The following is a 20,237-nucleotide window of genomic DNA, read 5'->3' as shown; positions in this document are numbered from 1 at the left end:
TGAAAAATGGTTCTTGGTTCAGATTTTCTACCATGGTTTGCAAGATGAAACAAAGAACACGGTTGATTCTGCTGCTGGGGGTGTTTTTCTTGACAAAGAAGTGGATGCAGGTTATGATTTTCTTGCCAACTTAGCTGCCAACCATTACAGCACCACCAGATCCACATCTAAGAAGGGAAAATTGGATGTCGATGCTTATGCTCTATTGTCCTCACAAGTGGCAGCCTTGAACCTGAAGATCGATTCTTTGAAGGCTCCTCAGTCTAGTACACCCCCAATGAGTATCAATGCTATGTCTAGTGTAGCTCCAGTGACAACTTCTTACTGCGAAGTATGTGGCATCCAAGGTCACTTTGGTCATGAGTGCTCTTATAGTTTACAGGATACTACGCAATTGGAGCAAGTGAATGCTTTTCAACAGAGACAACCCAATGACCCATACTCCAATTCATTTAATCCGGGTTGGAGGAATCATCCAAATTTCTCATATCGGGGCAACAATGTTCAGAATCCTCAACCCCAGCAACAATGGTCGCAACCACAGTTCCATCCACCTCAACCACATGTTGCTAGGCCTCCATTTCAACAAGGAGCCTCACATAATGCTCCCCCGGGCTTTAATAGGCCCCCGCATCAAGGATATCAACAACCCCCTCAGAGCAGTGCTACTCTAGAGCCTAACATGGGTGATCTGTATAAGCTCATTGCAAATATGCAGAAGACCGCAGAGACAGCTCAAAAGAACCATGATGAGAGCATCAAAGAGTTGAAGAATCAGAATAGAATGTTGGAGAATCAAGTTGCCCAACTTGCTGACACTCTATCTCAAAGGCAACCGGGTACACTACCAGGGCAACCTACTCCGCCCCAGAACAGAGAAAGTGCCAATGCTATCACTCTTAGAAGTGGCACTAAATATAATGGACCCCCGATGCCCACTGATGATGCAACTCTTGCTAAGGGGAACACAGATGGACCAGGGAAAGCAACTGATGCAGAGCCTCGAGTCATGGAAGTTGATAATGCTGATGATGTTGGTGCAAATAAGGGGAAAGAGAAGATTTCTGATTCTCTCCCTATCGTGCCTAAGTTACCTTTCCCTCACCGGATGCAGAAAACTAAGGTCGATCAACAGCTTGGTAAGTTCTTGGCAATGGTCAAGAATCTTGAGGTAACGGTCCCTTTTACTGATTTAATATCTCAAGTTCCTGTTTATGCAAAATTTTTGAAAGAGATGATCACTAAGAAAAGGGATTATGGTGGTGTGGAGAGAGTCGCTCTAACTGAAGAGTGTAGTGCGATATTGCAAAATAAGTCTCCACCCAAACTTAAGGATCCGGGTAGTTTTTCCATCCCCTGTCATGTAGGTGCATTGTTCATTGATAAAGCATTGTGTGATTTAGGTGCAAGTGTGTCTGTCATGCCCCTTTCTGTCTGTAATAGGTTGAATATGGGAAAACTAAAATGCACACAAATCACGTTGCAAATGGCAGATCGTTCTATAAAGTATCCCTTGGGTATTTTGGAGGATGTTCCTGTCCGGGTGGGGAAATTCTACATTCCTGTTGATTTTGTAGTGCTAGATATGGAGGAGGATAGTCAAATTCCCATAATTTTGGGTAGGCCATTTTTATGTACTGCAGGTGCTGTCATTGATGTCAAGTCTGGGTCTCTTACTTTGAGTGTTGGTGATGATACTGTTACTTTTAATCTAACCAATGCTGTGAAGTCTCCTATGCTTGAGAATACTTGTTGCAGGATTGATATTGCAGAAGAAATTTCTCTAGACAACATTCCTAGAATGTTGTATGATGATCTATTGCTGGCGACTCTCACCTTGGAGGCCCGAAAAGGAGAAGGAGATTGTGAGATTGATTCCTTGATCTCGGATTTAGATGGAAGTGAAGCTGAGAAGGTCGATGGTTTTGAGGTATTAGAAACTGTTTGCTCTATTTCCGAACCACAGGTAACGAAAGTAGAACTAAAACCGTTACCATCCCACCTTAAATATGCATTTCTTGATGATACTGAGGATTTTCCTGTGATCGTTAATGCTACACTCGATGATAGCCAGCTTTCTAAGCTTCTGACCGTGCTCCGTATGCACAAAAAGGCAATCGGGTATAGCATTGACGATCTCAAGGGCATTAGTCCTGACTTTTGTATGCATAGAATTAATTTGGAAGCAGATCACCGCCCTCGCATCCAACCACAACGTCGTTTGAATCTTAATATGCAAGATGTGGTGAGAAAAGAGGTAGTGAAACTACTTGATGCGGGCATCATCTATCCCATTTCAGATTCTAAATGGGTGAGCCCGGTGCAAGTCGTTCCTAAGAAGGGGGGGACAACGGTCATTAAGAATGATAAGGATGAGCTTATCCCTACTCGTGTTGTCACAGGTTGGCGTATGTGTATAGATTATAGAATGTTGAATACGGCCACCTTGAAGGATCACTTTCCCCTCCCCTTTATTGACCAGATGCTAGAAAGATTAGCAAAATACAACTTTTTCTGTTATTTGGATGGATATTCAGGTTTCTTTCAGATTCCCATTCACCCGGATGACCAGGAGAAGACGACGTTCACCTGTCCATATGGAACTTTTGCATACCGCAGAATGCCGTTTGGCTTGTGCAACGCCCCTGCTACATTTCAAAGGTGTATGATGGCCATTTTTTCTGACTTCATCGAGGATATCATGGAGGTATTTATGGATGATTTTAGTGTTTATGGTTCTGACTTTGATGTATGTTTGCATAATCTTTCTAAAGTGCTTAAACGTTGTTCTGAGGTGAATTTGGTATTGAACTGGGAAAAGTGCCACTTTATGGTCAATGAATGAGTGGTACTTGGTCATCTTATTTCTGAGCGTGGCATCCAAGTTGACCGAGCAAAGATTGAGGTGATTGAGAAACTTCCCCCTCCTGTGAATGTCAAGGGAGTGAGGAGTTTTCTCGGTCATGCGGGTTTCTATCGCCGTTTCATAAAAGATTTTTCTAAAATTGCGAAACCCCTCACTCAATTACTGCTCAAGGATGCCACATTTGAGTTCACTGATGCTTGTTTGGAGTCTTTTGGCAGGATAAAGAAAGCATTGATAACTGCTCCGATCATTCAGCCTCCGGATTGGGATTTGCCGTTCGAAATTATGTGTGATGCGAGTGATTATGCTGTTGGAGCAGTGCTTGGCCAAAGAAAGAACAAGGTGTTGCATGCCATCTATTATGCAAGCAAAACCTTGGATGGAGCTCAGATGAATTATGCTACTACTGAGAAAGAGCTCCTTGCGGTTGTTTATGCACTTGACAAATTCCGGACGTATCTTGTTGGTTCGAAAGTCATTATACACACTGATCATGCCGCTTTGAAGTATTTGTTGGCCAAGAAAGAGGCCAAACCGAGACTTATTCGATGGATTCTTCTTCTCCAGGAGTTTGATTTGGAGATTCGGGATAAGAAGGGTGCTGAGAATGTTGTTGCAGATCATCTCTCTCGGTTGAAATTTCAATCTAGCACAGACGGGCCTATCAATGATTCTTTTCCTGACGATCATCTATTCTCTGTGTCTACTCAATCCCCATGGTATGCGGACTTTGCAAACTATTGTGTTGGTGGCTCCCATCCTCCGGAATTGACATATCAACAACGTAAGAGATTCTACCATGATGCTAAGCGGTATTTTTGGGATGATCCACATTTGTATCGGAAGTGTGCCGATGGTATGTTTCGTAGGTGTGTAGCGGATTGGGATACCCAAGGGGTTCTTAAGCATTGCCACAGTTTACCTTCTAGTGGCCATCTTGGTGCTATTCCGACCGCCCATCGAACTCTTCAAAGTGGTTTCTATTGGCCTTCTATATTCAAGGATGCTCGTTTCTTTTGCAATGCATGTGATGAATGTCAACGGACGGGCAACGTTTCGAAAAGGCAAGAGCTACCACAGACCGGAATTCTTGAAGTTGAGCCATTTGATGTATGGGGCATTGATTTTATGGGACCGTTCCCTTCCTCATGTGGGAATCGGTACATCTTGGTTGCCGTTGATTACGTTACAAAGTGGGTGGAAGCTATTGCATCGCCAACCAACGACTCTAACGTCGTAAAGAAGCTTTTCAAGAAAATCATCTTTCCGCGCTTTGGAGTCCCAAGGGTCGTGATTAGTGATGGGGGTTCCCATTTTCATCAAAGGACTTTTAAGGCTCTTCTGAAGAAGCACGGAGTTACTCAAAAGGTTGGCATGGCTTATCATCCTCAAACGAGTGGCCAAGTCGAAGTTTCTAATCGACAGATCAAGAGAATTCTCGAAAAAGTGGTCAACAAGTCTCGAAAAGATTGGTCGTTGAAGCTGGATGACACATTGTGGGCGTTGCGCACGGCCTACAAGACTCCGTTGGGGACAACTACGTATAGGTTGGTGTATGGCAAAGCTTGTCATTTACCAGTTGAAATGGAATATCTCTCTACTTGGGCCGTCAAGGAGATCAATATGGATTTAGAAGCGGCCGGTGAAGCGAGACTTCTTCAATTGAATGAGCTAGATGAACTACGGTTTGAAGCTTACGAGAATCATAAGCTCTATAAGGAGCAAACGAAGAAGTTTCATGATAAGATGATTCAAAAACGGGAGTTCAACATCGGTGATAAGGTCTTGCTTTATAATTCACGACTACGGCTTTTTCCAGGAAAGCTTAAGTCTAGATGGTCCGGACCTTTTACTATCACCGAAGTCAAGGAACATGGAGCTATCGAGGTTGCTAGTGAAAATGGCACCAAGTTCAAAGTGAACGGTCAACGTTTGAAGCTATACACTGAAGGAGCGTTTATTGGAAAATTGGAGACAATCTATCTCTCCGATCCACCCACCGACGCTTGACTATTGAGGTTTGGAGTCAAGCTAATGATTTAAAACGAGCGCTTATCGGGAGGCAACCCGATTTCTAACTCCTTTTTTTTTTTTTTTTTTTAAATGAAATTTATTTTATTTATTTGGTTATTTTATTGAAAAAATAAAATAAAAATAAAAAGTATATAAACAACAAAAGAACAAAAAAAAAAAAATTATTTTTGAGTTCACTTGAATTCATCTATTTATTTATTTATTTTCGTATTTTTATTTTTATTTTATTTTTAGATTAGTTTTCAGTCATCGTAATTTTTAATTTATTTTTGCGTGTTTTAATTTTTACTAACGATTCTAATTTTTTTATTTTAGTGGTGCTTGTTTCCTTTTAAAAGATGTGTAGGTGCAAGATCGAGTTAATTTCGGAAATTTTGATGCATCGACAAGCCGCAAGCTCGCGAAACCCAGCGCCTACCCAGCGTGCGCGCTGGCCTATAACCACTCCGATTGAGAGCCACTGCCTTGCCCGCTGGCAATCCAGCGTGAGCGCTGGACTTGTCCCATTGCGTGCATCTCTCGCCAGCGAGCGAGCACTCGTCACCAGCGAGCGATGTCTCGCGTCCTGCCAGCCTTCACTGCCCCTTGCCAATGCCCGCGCTGCTCTTCGTCGTGCACCAGCCAGCCCACCTATGCTCGCGCCCAGCGAGCGCTGGCTCGATGCAGCGAGAGAGCACGCGCAACAAGTCTCGCAGCGCCCAGCGAGGGATCCCTCGTCATCAGCGATCGATATCGCGCAGCTCCAGCGAGCGATGCTCGACCACCAGCGAGAGGTCTCGCGTGCGCATGCCTCGCCATTCCACAGCCCGCGCCACTCCTCTTTGCTCGTAACTTCCAGCGAGCGCTGGCTCGACGCCAGCGAGAGAGCTCGCGCTGCCAGCCCTCATGCCTCACCTCACTCGACGCCATTCAGGCCACAATCAACCCACCCAAAAATCTTTTACCCACGTATCACGCCTTTCTCTCACTCACCAATACTCTCCACCACCACCACCCAACGTCCCATCACTCACCATCACCTACCAACTGCCACAACCACAACACCGCCGGCGACCACCCCCGTTGCCGGCGCCGCCCCAAACCAGCCACCCACCCTCAAAATCCTTCACCTTTTCCCCACCTTAACACCATAAACCCTAGACTTAATCAATTTGGGGGTTTTTGTTTCTCATAATTGGAGTTCAAATTGGTTGAATTGTGCACTTCATAAGGGTCAAAGGAGGAGATTTACATCAATTTCATGCTCTATTCATCACCAAATTGGTAGTAAGATTTGAATTACTCCCTCTATTTTACTCTTTGACATTATTCAAGAATTTCTATGCTTATGGTTAAATTGAATTACATGAATTACTTGATTGTCAATTGAAATTGATTGAGGGACAAATTGCTTCATTGTGAATTCTGGTTTTCATTGATTTGATTGTTGCTTGGAGTACCGGAGTTTTGATTTACTTGGATTGTTGGCATTGTTGATTGTGGTGACACTTATCACAGATTTCATACACCATGACACCACCAAGACGCTCAAATCCTAAGCGTAATGCCACTAAACCAACTGCACCCAAACCTACAACATTCAAAAAGCCACCCACCCCAAAACCCCCACCACCAAAAGTCACCGCACCCATATTACCACCACCCTTACAAGCCCCCACACCCATAATACCACCACCACCACCACATCTAAATCCTGAGCTTCGCCAACAATCTTTGCTAGCCGCCTTGCACAAAAGACCGGTCCGTTCTACACTTTTCTACTCCATAGATGCGGCTACCAAATTGGGACTTCATTCTAGTATTGACGAACTTCTTTCTGGTTCGTCTTGGGAGAAATTTCTTGGTATTACTGAGCTTACTTTTGCAGATTGGACTTATGAATTCCTAGCTTCCTTTGAGTTTAAAGGAGAGCCCTCAAAGATGTATTTTAAACTTGGTGGTGTAGCTCGCGAATTGACTGTCGATGAGGTAAATGATATATTTGGATGGGAGAAAGGATGCTTAATTGATTCATACGGGTTCAACACCTTCTTGGATGACAAGATAGGCGAGGATGGTACACCTTGTGATCTCTCCCACTTTTGGTTTCGAATAACTGGAAAAAAGGATTGGAATCCCGGCCATAGCAAGTGTGGCTCGATCATCAATCCTTCCCTCAGATTACTCCATCGGGTGATTAAGAGTGTCTTCTACCCTAAAAAGGAGATGAATCAAGTCACCTCATCTGACCTCAGACACTTATTGGCTTTCACTATTGAAAGGACCCCGGACTTTCCTACGATTGATTATGGTTCTTTCTTGGTCTCAGCTTTTCATACTGCTCGCAACAGAGATGTTGGAGATATCCATTGTGGCGGTTTTATCACTAGTATTGCCAAACATTTTGGGTTGTCAACTGAGGGCAAGAAGCCGGTTTCATCGAAAAACTATTTGCTTGATATTAAGGCATTGGGTCGTTTTGGTTGGCTCAAGGAGACAGGAGATCGTTATATTTGGAACGTGAAACGAGGGGGACACCGCCTGGCCGACTCCCCTTATGCCTATCTCCCGTGTTCTCGAGCGGATCTCACTACCTTGGGATGTTTGACATTCTCACCTGACTTTCGACGATCGGGGAGCCGGACGGCAGACTCCGCGCGTCCACCCCCCGGACCCTCAGTGAGTCCTCCTGCGTCTCCCATTGCTGCTACCCTCGAGGGTCCGACATCACCTACTCCTATTACTGGCTCTGTACCACTTGAGCACCAGCTGGGGGCCTTTGTTTCGCTTTGCGAAACTTTTCATACTGCTGTCTTTGAACGTCTCTCTGCTCTTGACGACCAGGTTGCCTCTTTGCGACAGGATGTTTTCACCATTCTTGGACGGCTTCCAGCTCCTGCCCCGACTCTTGCTGAGTGAGTCGTTCCTTTTTCTCTTTCCCTTGCATTACTATGTATTGTCGCAGTGGGGTCACTGCATCATTCTAGCTTGGGGGAGGGATATCCTATCCTTTATTGCTTTCTTAGTGTACTTTTTATCGCTTTCATAGGTGTTGTACGCTTTGTACCATCCATTAGGGGTGGGAGTTTACGTGCAACGAAAAAAATGTACTGCTTTCCTAGTATTACTGATTAGTTTAGTTGTCTTTCTTTACTTGCATTACATTCATATTTCCTTATACCCTGCATAGTGAATTTGACTTTCAAACCATGTTCAGACTCTTTTTGACTCTTTAGAGCTTCTCTTGAACTTAGCTATGATTCTGAAATTCAGTCGGTTGTGTTATACATTGATAACTGCTTGGCATTGTGTGAACCAATTGAATGGTATGCGGTAAGATGTTGGTCTCGTATCAAGAATAGCTAGCCAATTATCTTGTAGGTCACCTTACTATGTGTTTGTGTGATTGATGTGACTTGTTATCGTATGATTTTGGCTTGAGATTCACTAGTAGTTTAGTTGCAACTCACGCATGCCGCGTATGACAGAGGCCATTCTCATAGGAAGCCTTCAGACGAATTTAGAAACATCAGTTCCTGCCTTTCATACCCATGTTGTAGCCTTGTCCGTTTATTCTTTTAAATCCACAAAACTGAGCCCTATTAGCCCCGTTGGTTACTTATCCCGAGTCTAGCTTGGGGGAGCTTCGGTGTTCGTAATGGTTTCGTCGATGTTGATTGATTGGCACACTACGCCAATAGTTCGTGGTTCGAGGCTATGTTTGGATTTGTGGTTCGGAAATGGTGTATATTATTGTTGGCACCCAAGCTTGTAACAGTTAGAATTAGATTTATCTATGTACTTTCGATTTCATTCTTTAGTTTCATTTTCAATAAAAAAAAAAAAAAAAAATAAGAAAAAAAAAAAAAATAAGAAAAATCAAAGAAAAATCAAAAATACGTTTTTCGTTTTTGTATATAGTTTGAAGGCAGGGAAAGGGGATTGAACAAAGATCATTGACATTATATTATGTTTTTCCCCTTGGTCATATATAACTTGGTTGATTGTTCGGGTTTCATGGTTCGACGGAGTTGGATTTTCAGCATTATCACGCCGACGCATATAGTTCACATTTGCTCCCCAAGTTGGACCTTACTCTCACTTTTTCCCAAATTATATCCTACCCTTCCTTTCCACCTAGCCCCGTTACAAGCTTACTATAAAGACCTCTTGATCGGCATGTTTGTTTTGTGAATAAGCGAAAATTGTTTCTTGCTATTGTCATCTTACCCCGCGTTGCATCATATATTCATATTCTACAAAGTATGCGGCGAAGACTAGCTTGATTGAGAACGGTTTGTGGCTAAGCTTGGTTGTTTCAATTGTGGATCATGATGCTTTGTGGTTCTATTTGTATCCGAGCTAAATTTCTGTCTTGATAACTTTGTTTGATTGTTTGCCCGAGAGTTGAGTAGGTTTGTTCAAGTTCAATGAAAGTCATGTGCGTCTCATTTCTCTGTTTTTGGTCTAGTGTTGCTTGGGGACAAGCAGCAGTTTAGCTTGGGGGAATTTGATGAATCATATTTATATAGGGTATTCTAGGCTCATTTAGGTTGCATTTCTAGGCATTCGTCTCATTTTAGTTGCATTTAGAGTCATAATTGCATAAGTCGTCGTTATTGTACTCTATTACGCTCCGTTTGTGTTTTCTTTGATATTTCAGGTGATTTTACAATCATTTGGGTGCTTTCGGAGTGTTTGGAGGTGGAACGAATGATCACCGGGTGGTTTGAGTCGGAGACGAAGTGTTTGATCGGAGAATTGAGTTTTCCGGGGATGATTAACTCGATATATCGCTTGTGCATAGCTCGCAAGACCCCTCGTTGGCTCGCAAGACATCTATCGTAGGCTCGCTACATTTATCGTTGGCTCGCAAGATCCCTCGTTGGCTCGCAAGATCCCTCGTTGGCTCGCAAGACATTTATCGTAGGCTCGCTACATTTATCGTTGGCTCGCTACATCCATCGTCGTGCCTCATCGCTTCATGGTTGCTTGCTTCACTAGGCCAGCGAGGGATGGCTCGCTAGCTCCCTCGCTGCCTCGTTGCTCGTCGCCTTGGCCTGCTATGCATCTCACTAGGCCAGCGAGGGATGGCTCGCTAGCTCCCTCGCTGCCTCGTTGCTCGTCGTCTTGTCTTGCTGCACTTCACTAGGCCAGCGAGGGATGGCTCGCTAGCTCCCTCGCTGCCTATAGCTTCGTCGTCTTGTCTTGCTGAACTTCACTAGGCCAGCGAGGGATGGCTCGCTAGCTCCCTCGCTGCCTATAGCTTCGTCGCTTGGCTTGCTACACACACGCGCAGGGCAGCGAGGGATGGCTCGCTAGCTCCCTCGCTGCTCTACCTTCTTGCTAGTCGCTCATCATGATGCCAGCGAGGGATGGTGCGCGAGATCCCTCGCTGCCCATGCCTCGCCATCTATCTTCCCGTGTGCGCGGCTCGTGCTCGGGTTTGGCTGCCACATCATCGCTCCATCGACCAATCATCGACGACTTTTATTTTTATTTTCATATTTATTTAATTTTTTTTATTTTAGAAAATAGGAGCATATAAATACTCAAGGGAACTAATTAATTTCCCTCATGTTATTATTTTCCTAGAATTCTTTTAAACGTTCAGTTTTATTTCTCTCTCTACACATTATTGAGCCCTAGTTCATTCCATTCAATTAATCAATCTAGAGGTAATTCAATAATTTCTTTTGCTTTTATTCTTTCTTATTATTTTCGTTTCTTAGATTAATTCGTCCTTTGATTATGAATCTCGTTTTCATTATGTATTTCATGCTTGTTAATTCAATTATGAGCGAGTAGTTATATTCTAGGGCTAAGTTAGGGAAGCCATGTTTATACCATGATTGTTATGCAATAAAGTTTGCTAATCTATAGATTATTGCTTGAGTAATTCCAATTGATTTGTTCTTAATCGTTGATTCATGTTATCGGCCAATTTCATGGATTAATTATCTAGCTAATAGGAATTAGAATCGAAAGATCGTGTTTTTAGAGGCTTTGTACAATTGGCAATTCTGATTATGTTAGCGATCGTACTGCATATGTTGAATTGAAAGTGTTAAGACCCGACCGTAGGATTAGCATGTACTTTAATTACTCGGCCTAGTTTATTCGTTGTCGAATTGAATTGTGTTATTGGATTGGTATAAGCATGGTGAACCGAACAGACGCCCTAGACCTTTAATTCATTGATAAATTACGCATTTTTATTATTGTTTTAGCTTTAGTAGTTAATACTCAAACTCAACTTTCGTTATTGAAATAGTTCGTATAATTGGGCAAAAACTAATAGAACTTGTCTCCCTGTGGGATCGACCCGTATTTGCTAAGTATCTGCTAACAACAGACACCGTGCACTTGCGGTATCACTTTTTAATCTATCAACATGTCACTTCAAAAACACAAATTCTTACAAAAGATCGTCAGACATTTAATAAATTGTTAGAGCATGTGATACAACCATTTCTTCTACTTAACTATGAGTAGCATATTAATTTTTATTTTTTAATTAGTAATTTAATATAAACTGTGCGTAAGTGCATCACACGGGCTTCGATCTACTTATTAATAATGTGATATTTTTTGAACCAATAAAAAGAAACAGAGGAAGTACCAAACAAGAAATTCAATATTCTTGAAGGGAAATCCCTATATCGCGTATACTCGTAGTGGGATTGATCGTGGCTTAGAAGTGACTAGCCCAAACTACCACTAGACTTCTTGAAGGGAAATCCCTATATCGCGTATTTGTGTAGTATGGTTGATTGGTTGAAGACTTGTTTGTTTCAATCATGCATGAATATTTGGAACTGTCGCTTGCTCTCTGTCCGGTTGAGCTTCTTCACCTTCAGCTGGTCTTCTTCTTCAGCCAAGGTGAGCAAATGCTCATTTTTTCTTTTGTAATTGTACTTTGTTTACTAAGTCTAATAAAACTGTAATGAAGGCGATAAAAGATACATGCGGAGAAAAGACATTCCATAAAATTTCAGAAGTAGAGATACACTGAGTAGTCCTCAGTCCTCATTGACAACAACCCAAGGACAGAACACTCTCGAGGGAAGAAAATATCAAAAACTAAAAAATCCAAAAACCAGGAAACAAAACTAAACAAGGCTTCCTCAAAAGGAGCCACATACTAAAACTCACAGCTACTTTCTAATTCGATTATTTGAGGAACCGAAAGCCAAATATTAATTTCATGTATGAATCCCACCAAAAGCCTGTATGTTCTCGCCACCTTCAGAGAACCCTTTACTTGGTACTGGCAAGCTCTTGACGCAATTGCTTGGCAGCAGCAACCACGTTGGCAAGAGCTGGGTTAACCTCACCATACTTACGGGTCTTGAGACCACAGTCAGGGTTCACCCACAACACGTTGGACTCCAAAACTGCAAGCATTTTCCTGATGCGGTCAGCAATTTCCTCGGTAGATGGAATTCTAGGAGAGTGAATGTCATAGACACCAGGACCAATTCCAGCACCGTACTTAACACCCTCACGGAACACTGATAGGAGCTTCTCATCAGATCGGGAGTTCTCAATGGTGATGACATCAGCATCCATGTCGATGATGGAGTGAATGATGTCATTGAAGTTGGAGTAGCACATGTGGGTGTGGATCTGCAAAAAAGAAAACAAGCCCAACAGAGATGAGTATTTCAGTTCTATTTCTAGCATTTTAATCAGAGCAAAAAGGAGGTGAATGTCGCAAAAGTTACCTGGGTGGTGTCTTGGACTCCGACATTGGTGATACGGAAGGAGTGGACAGCCCACTTCAAGTAGAAACTGTGCTCAGACTTCCTTAGTGGCAAACCTTCTCTCAAAGCAGCCTCGTCGATCTGGATAACGTTGATACCAGCCTTCTCAAGATCCTCCACCTCATCCTTGATGGCCAAAGCAATCTGGTAGCAAGTCTCGTGCCTGAATATACAATAAAACAAATACATGCATGAGAAACTGTTCCCAGTATCCAAACCTTCAATTCCTAGTTTCCAAGGAGGAAAGAGACTATACCTAGGTTGGTCATTTCGGACGAAGGACCAATTGAGGATGGTAACAGGCCCTGTAAGCATACCCTTCATTGGGCGGGAAGTCATACTCTGAGCAGTGGATGACCAGAACACGGTCATTGGGTTGGGGCGGCTGACATCACCATAGATGATTGGTGGCTTCACACAGCGAGATCCGTATGATTGCACCCAACCATTCACAGTGAAGGCAAAACCAGACAACTGCTCTCCGAAGTACTCAACCATGTCATTCCTCTACAACACCAAAAAGCACATGCAGTCAGAATATATATCTAGTTTACAAAACATTACATGGATTTCAACAATTGTGCATAAAACTCACCTCAGGTTCTCCGTGGACAAGGACATCAATGTCAAGTTCTTCTTGTAGCTTGACAACCTTGCTAATCTCCTCCTTGATGGCCTTGACGTACTCTTCCTCGGAAATCCTATGAAAAGTAATGAATCAACAACAGTAATAGAGAAGACTAAATGAATGAGAAAGTAGCGGCTTAAAGCTGCCTTCAAACTGCGACAGGTGACTCACTTCTTGGCTTTGTATTCACGGCGCACCCTCCTAAGCTCCACGGTCTGTGGGAAGGATCCAATGGTGGTGGTGGGAAGAATAGGGAGGTTAAGCTTCTTTTGCTGGGCATCAAGTCTAGCGCTAACATTTGTAGCACGGCGATGGTCTGAGCCCTTCAATCCAGCAGCCTAATTTGCATCAAACAGCCCATGTCAATAATTTGAAATATATCCACCAACACAACACTGCACAAAAGCTGGAGTGGAAAACTACTTACAGCCTTTTGGACAGATTCATTGTTAACCCTTGGGGAGGACTTCCTTGATGCCTGAGCAGCAGCATTGGCAGAGAAGATGGCCTGAAAGAATGTGATAAGTCGTATTAGGGTCAAAATATGCAAACACTACCAAAATAAGAATTGTCAACAGAACTAGATCTACTTGTAGTGTTTGTAATAAAGCAAACAAGAAAATCTAAAGATAATATTAGCAAGCATATGCTAATGTTTACCTCATCCTTTTCACCAGCCAAAGCCTTGGCCAAAGCGTTAACTTCTACAACCTTCTGTGCAGCAAATGCAAGCCATGACTTGATCTCGTCATCAAGCTTAGTCTCGTTAACAAGATCAACAGCAGTGTGAAGAAGTGAGCAGGAAGTGGAGACCACAAGCTTGTCTGCAAGCAATTAACTACGTTAGCCAAAATATAAATTACTAAGCAACATAACTAATTTGCGAGAGATACAAGTAAAGTCACCAACCCTTTCCAACAATGCTCTCAAGACTCTCTAGTGTAGCAACGGAAGCAGCAAGATCGTTGGCCCAAATGTTCCTTCCATCGACCACCCCAGCAAATAGGTATTTGCCTGATGGGAATCCACCCTTAATCAAATCCAAGGTATTGGCTCCACGAACCAAATCGAACCCAAATCCAGAGACACCCTTCAAAGAAACAAGGGTCTTGTATGCCTCAGCGGTAAGATCAGCAAAGTAAGTCTCAACAACAACGTTCAAGCCAGATAAAGTTGATTCTAATTCAGTGTAAGCAGCAGTGAAGGCTTGCAATTGGTGAGATTCAAGGTCCTTCACCAACACAGGCTCATCAAGTTGAATCCAAGAGGCACCAGCTGCCTTAAGTTCACCAATAACTTCCCTGCAAACAGAGCATATTATATCAGAAACTAGAGTTCAAACTAATAAAAGCAAAAAAAAACAAGGGAAAAAAAATGCCGATACTCACTTGTACACTGCTAGAACCTTGGGGAGAAGAGAAAGTAGATCGAATGATTTGTCAACACCCTTAGCAGGCTTGGACAACAACAAGTAGGAGACTGGTCCAACAAGAACTGGGACGGTGTCTACTCCAAGCTGTTGGACAAAAGATGAATCAGTTAATCCAATATTCATAACAACTAAGTGCAACTTGCTTCATACAGACTACTAGAAAAATAAGAAACTTGTATCGGTAATCTATATCTCCTGAATCCTGACAACAAGAACACGCCCTAAATAATATGGAAATTAATTAAGTTCATGATGCTATAGAGCCACTGGGCAACAGGAATTTAGTAACTTGTGTCAAAAGAAAGTGTCAGACCTAAGAGACAAGAAGTGATCAAAATGCACAAGAAACCTACGACTGATGGAATTCAAACCCGGATGTGAAAACTTTTTATAAGACCAAGGCCTTCACAAATCACAACTAAAACCAAACTACAGATAACTTAGCTCTGTTCCAATTCATCCTAAAAAAACCTGGGACACTGGTCTAATATCATTCTTAATTGAACGGCAGAACTCATGTATACGACTCAAATTCAGCAGAGATTTTCCAAAACAAATACTTCTTTGTAAGAAACAACCAGTTCATTTAAGATGGAAATCATCCTTCGATGCTTGAATAATGGGCATTTTTCTTTTATCCTAGCTAATTATAATGAAAGAAAAAGCTTATAAATAAAAGTAATAGTAAAAGTTCAATGAATGAACACATACAGCCTTGGCCTCCTTGTATTCATTCACAGCCTTGTGGGAAGAGTAAGCGAAGGTCACTTCTGGGCCCAACTCGGGAACAATGTAATGGCTGCAGCAAGCAACATACATATTAGCACAAAGAAAAACTTAAGAACAGAAACACAATTCAAACTGAATACTAAATACGCATAGGTCTGTTTCATCACTTACTAGTTGGTGTCGAACCACTTGGTCATCTCCATAGCTGGCACAGTGGCATTTCCTCTGGCCATGGAGAAGTAAACATCGAATTCAATCTCACCACCGGTCCACCCGTATCTTGGGGGAACAGCCCCAAGCATGGCGGTGGTGTCGAGGACCTGGTCGTAGTAAGCAAAGGTGTTGCTGGGAATGTACTTGATACCAACATCAGACATCTGCTTCCAGATGGATGATCTGAGATCAGCAGACACCTTTTTCAAATCTTCAGCACTGCTCTTACCATCCCAGAAGGACTCAAGAGCAAACTTGAGCTCTCTCTTAGGTCCCATACGGGGGTATCCGACAATGTGGGAAGCCATGCTGCAGGGAAACAATACAAACAAGCTTCAGCGCCATTTTCCATAGTTGTTCAATAAACGACAGAACAACAGACTTGTAAAGGTTCATGACTAAACTATTTGACTTAGGTCCAAATCCAAGAATAAATAATCAGCTAAATAATTCAAGTAACTAATAATTACATACATTTTGACTTAGAATCGATTCCCAAAAACTACCCTAGAATAAATGGTCGCCTAAACAATTGCATTGGCTAATACTCTGAATTTCAAATTCAAATCGATTTCCAATAATAACAATCCTAGAATAAGTTGTCACCCACATAAGTTCTTCAAATGACTAATATTTCTCTAAATTTGACTTCAATTGATTTACGACCTTTTATCCAACTAAATCAGAAATTTCATTAAAAAGGTATCCATGTCAGTAAAAGTAACGAAAAGAAATGTCACAAGTACATTTTTCGGAAACTCTTATTAAATGTTAACATCTGACAACTTTTAGTGAATAATGGATCAAACATTCTTTAAAATCATTTAATTACGCTAAAAAATCTTGATCTGTACTACAGTATCAATCAAAGCTTCCCTTTCTAACCTTGAGGTCTTAAGTTCGTATCTCATGACGCCAGCTTTTATAATTGATCTACCAACCTTAAATTATTTTTTTTATAATTAATGTAACATAGGAATCAGATTATGTTTGAAGTCAAACACAAATAAAATCTATAAACTATGATCTTACCTTAGCATTTTAACAAAACACCTACACTAATTAAGCTAAAATCGACGCAAAAATTGATCAATCTATCAAATGAAGTTTGGATCATGCGAGAATAAACACAATGCACAACAATCACAACAGTCAACAGATCTATAATTTAATTTAATTAAAAAAAAAGTAGTATTCCGTATTACTTAGATCTAGTTTCCTATGATCCGACATTTAATTAATTAATAATTTCATCATCAGATCTACATTTTACAAATAGAAAAATTCAGATCCTAAGAAAAAAAATCTGAACAGCCGACACCTCAAAAAGTAGATCTAAATCAAATCAAATTAATCAACCAATCTAAACTAAGAATGAACTCACATAGATCGACAGATTGATTTCGATCAAAAAAACAAATCGAAATGAAGAAGAATATGAAAGAGAAATGACGGGGAAAATCGAGCATAAATAATGTAAACATGGGACGATAATTCAGAAAGTCCTGACTCAAAAACGAAAGGTCTAGAACAAAAATCGGTCCGCGCGAACAGAAAGGAAGGAAAGAGAAAGAGTACCTGGGAGCCATAGATGAAATCCTTGGTAGAAATGGGATCCAAATCACCAAGAATAGAGAGAGAAAGTAGAGATAGAAGGTAGAGTAAGAGGTAGTAGGCGAGCAATTTAGTAGTGAGTGTTTGGGGTATTTATAGAGCCAGTGAAGTTGAGGGTGGGTGCCATTTCTGGGGTTGGTGAGTGTTTTTTTTTCTTTTTCTTTTTTTTTATTTTTTCCCTACTATTTTACGCCTAGATCTGTCACCTTTTTATTTCTTTTTTATTTTTTCTTTTCTTTTTAAGGAGGAAATGATATTTTGGCCCTAAATTTTATGTTATTTAGTTATTTAAAAAAAAAAACCAGATATCAGTGGATCTGGAGAAGTAGACGCGCGTGTGAATGGCACGTGAGGTTGACGCAGTGGTGAAGTGGTTGGGATTGTGAGAGAATGGAGGGGTGGGACCCACTTGAAAGAGTCAGATGACTCAGAATTTCACATTGGTCATTTGGGGGTTGCACTGATGAGTGTGCACAAATTATTATTTTGGAGTGAAAAACAAATACGAGTTCTACGGGAAAATGCATATGGCGCAATACAATTCGTTACACGTGTTGAAATCGTCGGTACTTTTGGACAGTATTTGCGGAGGACTCCAATGGTTAATAAATTAAAAAAAATCCGTAGGTTTTTTTTATATAAAAAAAATTGTCCTATCAGTAGGTTATAAATGAGCCGATATATTCATTAACTACACGTAAATAAACTCGGTAAAAACTTATTCGATAAGTTAATAAACAAGTTTGAATAAAAAAAAAAAGTTCAAACTTCATGTTCGGCTCGTTAATGTTCGTAAACAACTCATTTAAATTCTTTTGTAAGTGTGATTATTTTCAAATATAACTCGTTAGGGCTCGAAAACATATACGGAGTATGACATTTTTAAACATATTTTAGTTAATTTCTTTCTATATCTTAAAGGAAATCAAACATATAAACATTTGGACATAATTTTGTTGTAGAAATGTTGCGATAATACCAACAAACTTATCTAACTGATGAACGAATTGATGGAACAATTGTTGCGTCGTGGACACCCCACTGTCCTAAAAGACGATTTCGTGCTACGTACCTTCCGGTGCAGTAGAACAGAAAGCGGTCGCCCTCCAGGATTACCGCAACTCTGAATTTGTGTGCACTCACAAACCCGAATGAAATCAGTGTCCAAAACCGAGAGAGATTTTTCAGAGAGAAATGAAAAATGTTTAATTTTCTAGAAATTGTGTGTATTGTGTTTTGAAATGAACAGAAAATTTGATTAAGTAATCAGAGTTAGGGAGAGAAGCAGACAAAAACGGGCAGAAATAATTAAGGTTGTAACGGACGCCATTAAGGCCAATTAATCCAACGGTTACGTAATCAATACAGATTCTTGCAACAAGGACTTAATCAACATAGTTTCTTACCAAAAAAAAATAGATAAGACCCACAAAACCCACCCCACGCCCACGCATCGCATTCCCCAAGATCCCCAAGTCCCGACCCTAACCACCAACCCGCACGTGTTATGTGTCCATCCATACCACTATCTCACTTTCATATACAAGAGTACAACATCTCTCCTACTTTATAAACAAGGAAAAACGAGATTTTCTACCAATGTGGGACAATTTCCACAACAAAAATTTTCACTCTTTTCTTGTTGTTCTCTTTAGAACTTCCAACAAACAAATTGAAAAAACATACTACATTACTACGAGAGTAAGAGTAATAAAATTAAATGGACGCATAATTTTTTTTTGTTTTAAAGGTAAAAGGGTCATTTATTTTCAAACTCGAAATGCAAACGAGCTAGCCTGATCATGAACAAAGCTCGAACAAAACCAAATTCTTAACGAGCCAAGCTTTAACAAAAAAATTCAAAGCTTGACAGGGTAAAGTCGTATCACCTAATCAAAAATAACCTAAGTCCACTAGCTAGGTAGCAAGGGAAGTCAGGATCGAATCCACAGGGAAACAATGTTCTTTCTACTATTAATCAATTAAACTAGACTATTGGGAACAAGAGTTGGTTTGATGGTTTGCTAAAACTAGCTACGGCGATAATTAAACAACTAGGAATCAATATATTAGGGAATCTAGGGCATAGGTTCACCAACAGATAACAATCCAGGACAATAAACAATCACGATAATCAACAAAGTAATTAATTAGACCAGCATGCTCTCTCGAATCGATACTAATCATAGACTTAGAATTAACGGGCTCTCGCTACGTATTAACTCTAATTCCACCTATTGACACAAGCCTAAACATCAAATTGCATCTCTCGAATCTTAACTTGATATTGCATAACTACCACAATTAAACCTGCGCAAATCTAATTGTATAGTGAAATAAACCAATCAATAGGAATTAATTACAATGCCAACAATCACAATTATTCAATATCCCTTCATACTATTCATGGATCCCCAAACCCTAGAAATTAAACTACTCAAGCATATTAACAATAAGCAAAGCAATTAGCATGATTGAAAACATAATTAAAGCTAAACAAAGAATTGAAATAAAGAACAATACCTTAATTGAAGAACAAGAGAAATAGAAAGCTTGAATATTTATTGAAATTGAAAACTAAGTGTTTGCATAAATTTAGAGAGAAAACAAAGCTAAGAGAAATAAACTAAGTGTTTTAATACTAGGATATGAGATAATGAAGTGTCTCACTAAATTAACAAAGGCTATATTTATAGTTTAGCCTACAAACATAAGGAAAAACCGGAAAAGAGTAAAGAAGGACGCGCGCGCACAGCGCCTTGGGTTGTCGTCGCCCGGTCGGGCGGCTCTCCGCCCGACGGGCGAGAAGCTCGAAGTCCGCCCGACGGGCGCAGGGCTGCCCGACGGGCGTAGGGCTGCCCGACGGGCGTAGGGAGACTTTCTGGAAACCTTCTCCGCGCGCCCGGTCGGGCGGCTCTCGCCCGTCGGGCGGAGAGCGATTTCTGCTGCTGCTGCTTCTGATGGGCGCCCGGTGGG

At 41.2% G+C, this 20,237-nt stretch overlaps 1 protein-coding gene across 1 annotated transcript; it reads right to left on the bottom strand.

Annotated features, from left to right (window-relative positions):
- Positions 1-11,842: 11,842 nt before the first annotated feature.
- On the bottom strand, positions 11,843-17,440 carry LOC110785336 (5-methyltetrahydropteroyltriglutamate--homocysteine methyltransferase). The gene is made up of 12 exons (XM_021989773.2): positions 17,226-17,440; positions 15,606-15,956; positions 15,417-15,504; positions 14,662-14,789; positions 14,183-14,574; positions 13,934-14,097; positions 13,701-13,781; positions 13,445-13,611; positions 13,241-13,346; positions 12,902-13,152; positions 12,607-12,808; positions 11,843-12,508 (listed from the first exon to the last, which is right to left on the bottom strand). The coding sequence occupies exons 1-12, from the start codon at positions 17,234-17,236 to the stop codon at positions 12,140-12,142; spliced, it is 2,310 nt and encodes a 769-aa protein (XP_021845465.2). The 5' UTR covers positions 17,237-17,440; the 3' UTR covers positions 11,843-12,139.
- Between the last annotated feature and the right edge of the window lie 2,797 nt (positions 17,441-20,237).

Source organism: Spinacia oleracea, chromosome 6, assembly GCF_020520425.1.
Source record: "Spinacia oleracea cultivar Varoflay chromosome 6, BTI_SOV_V1, whole genome shotgun sequence".
In the NCBI taxonomy this organism is placed as follows: Eukaryota; Viridiplantae; Streptophyta; class Magnoliopsida; order Caryophyllales; family Amaranthaceae; genus Spinacia; species Spinacia oleracea.
Note: the sequence above shows the minus strand (reverse complement) of the source record. Positions and strands in the feature narration are given on the sequence as shown.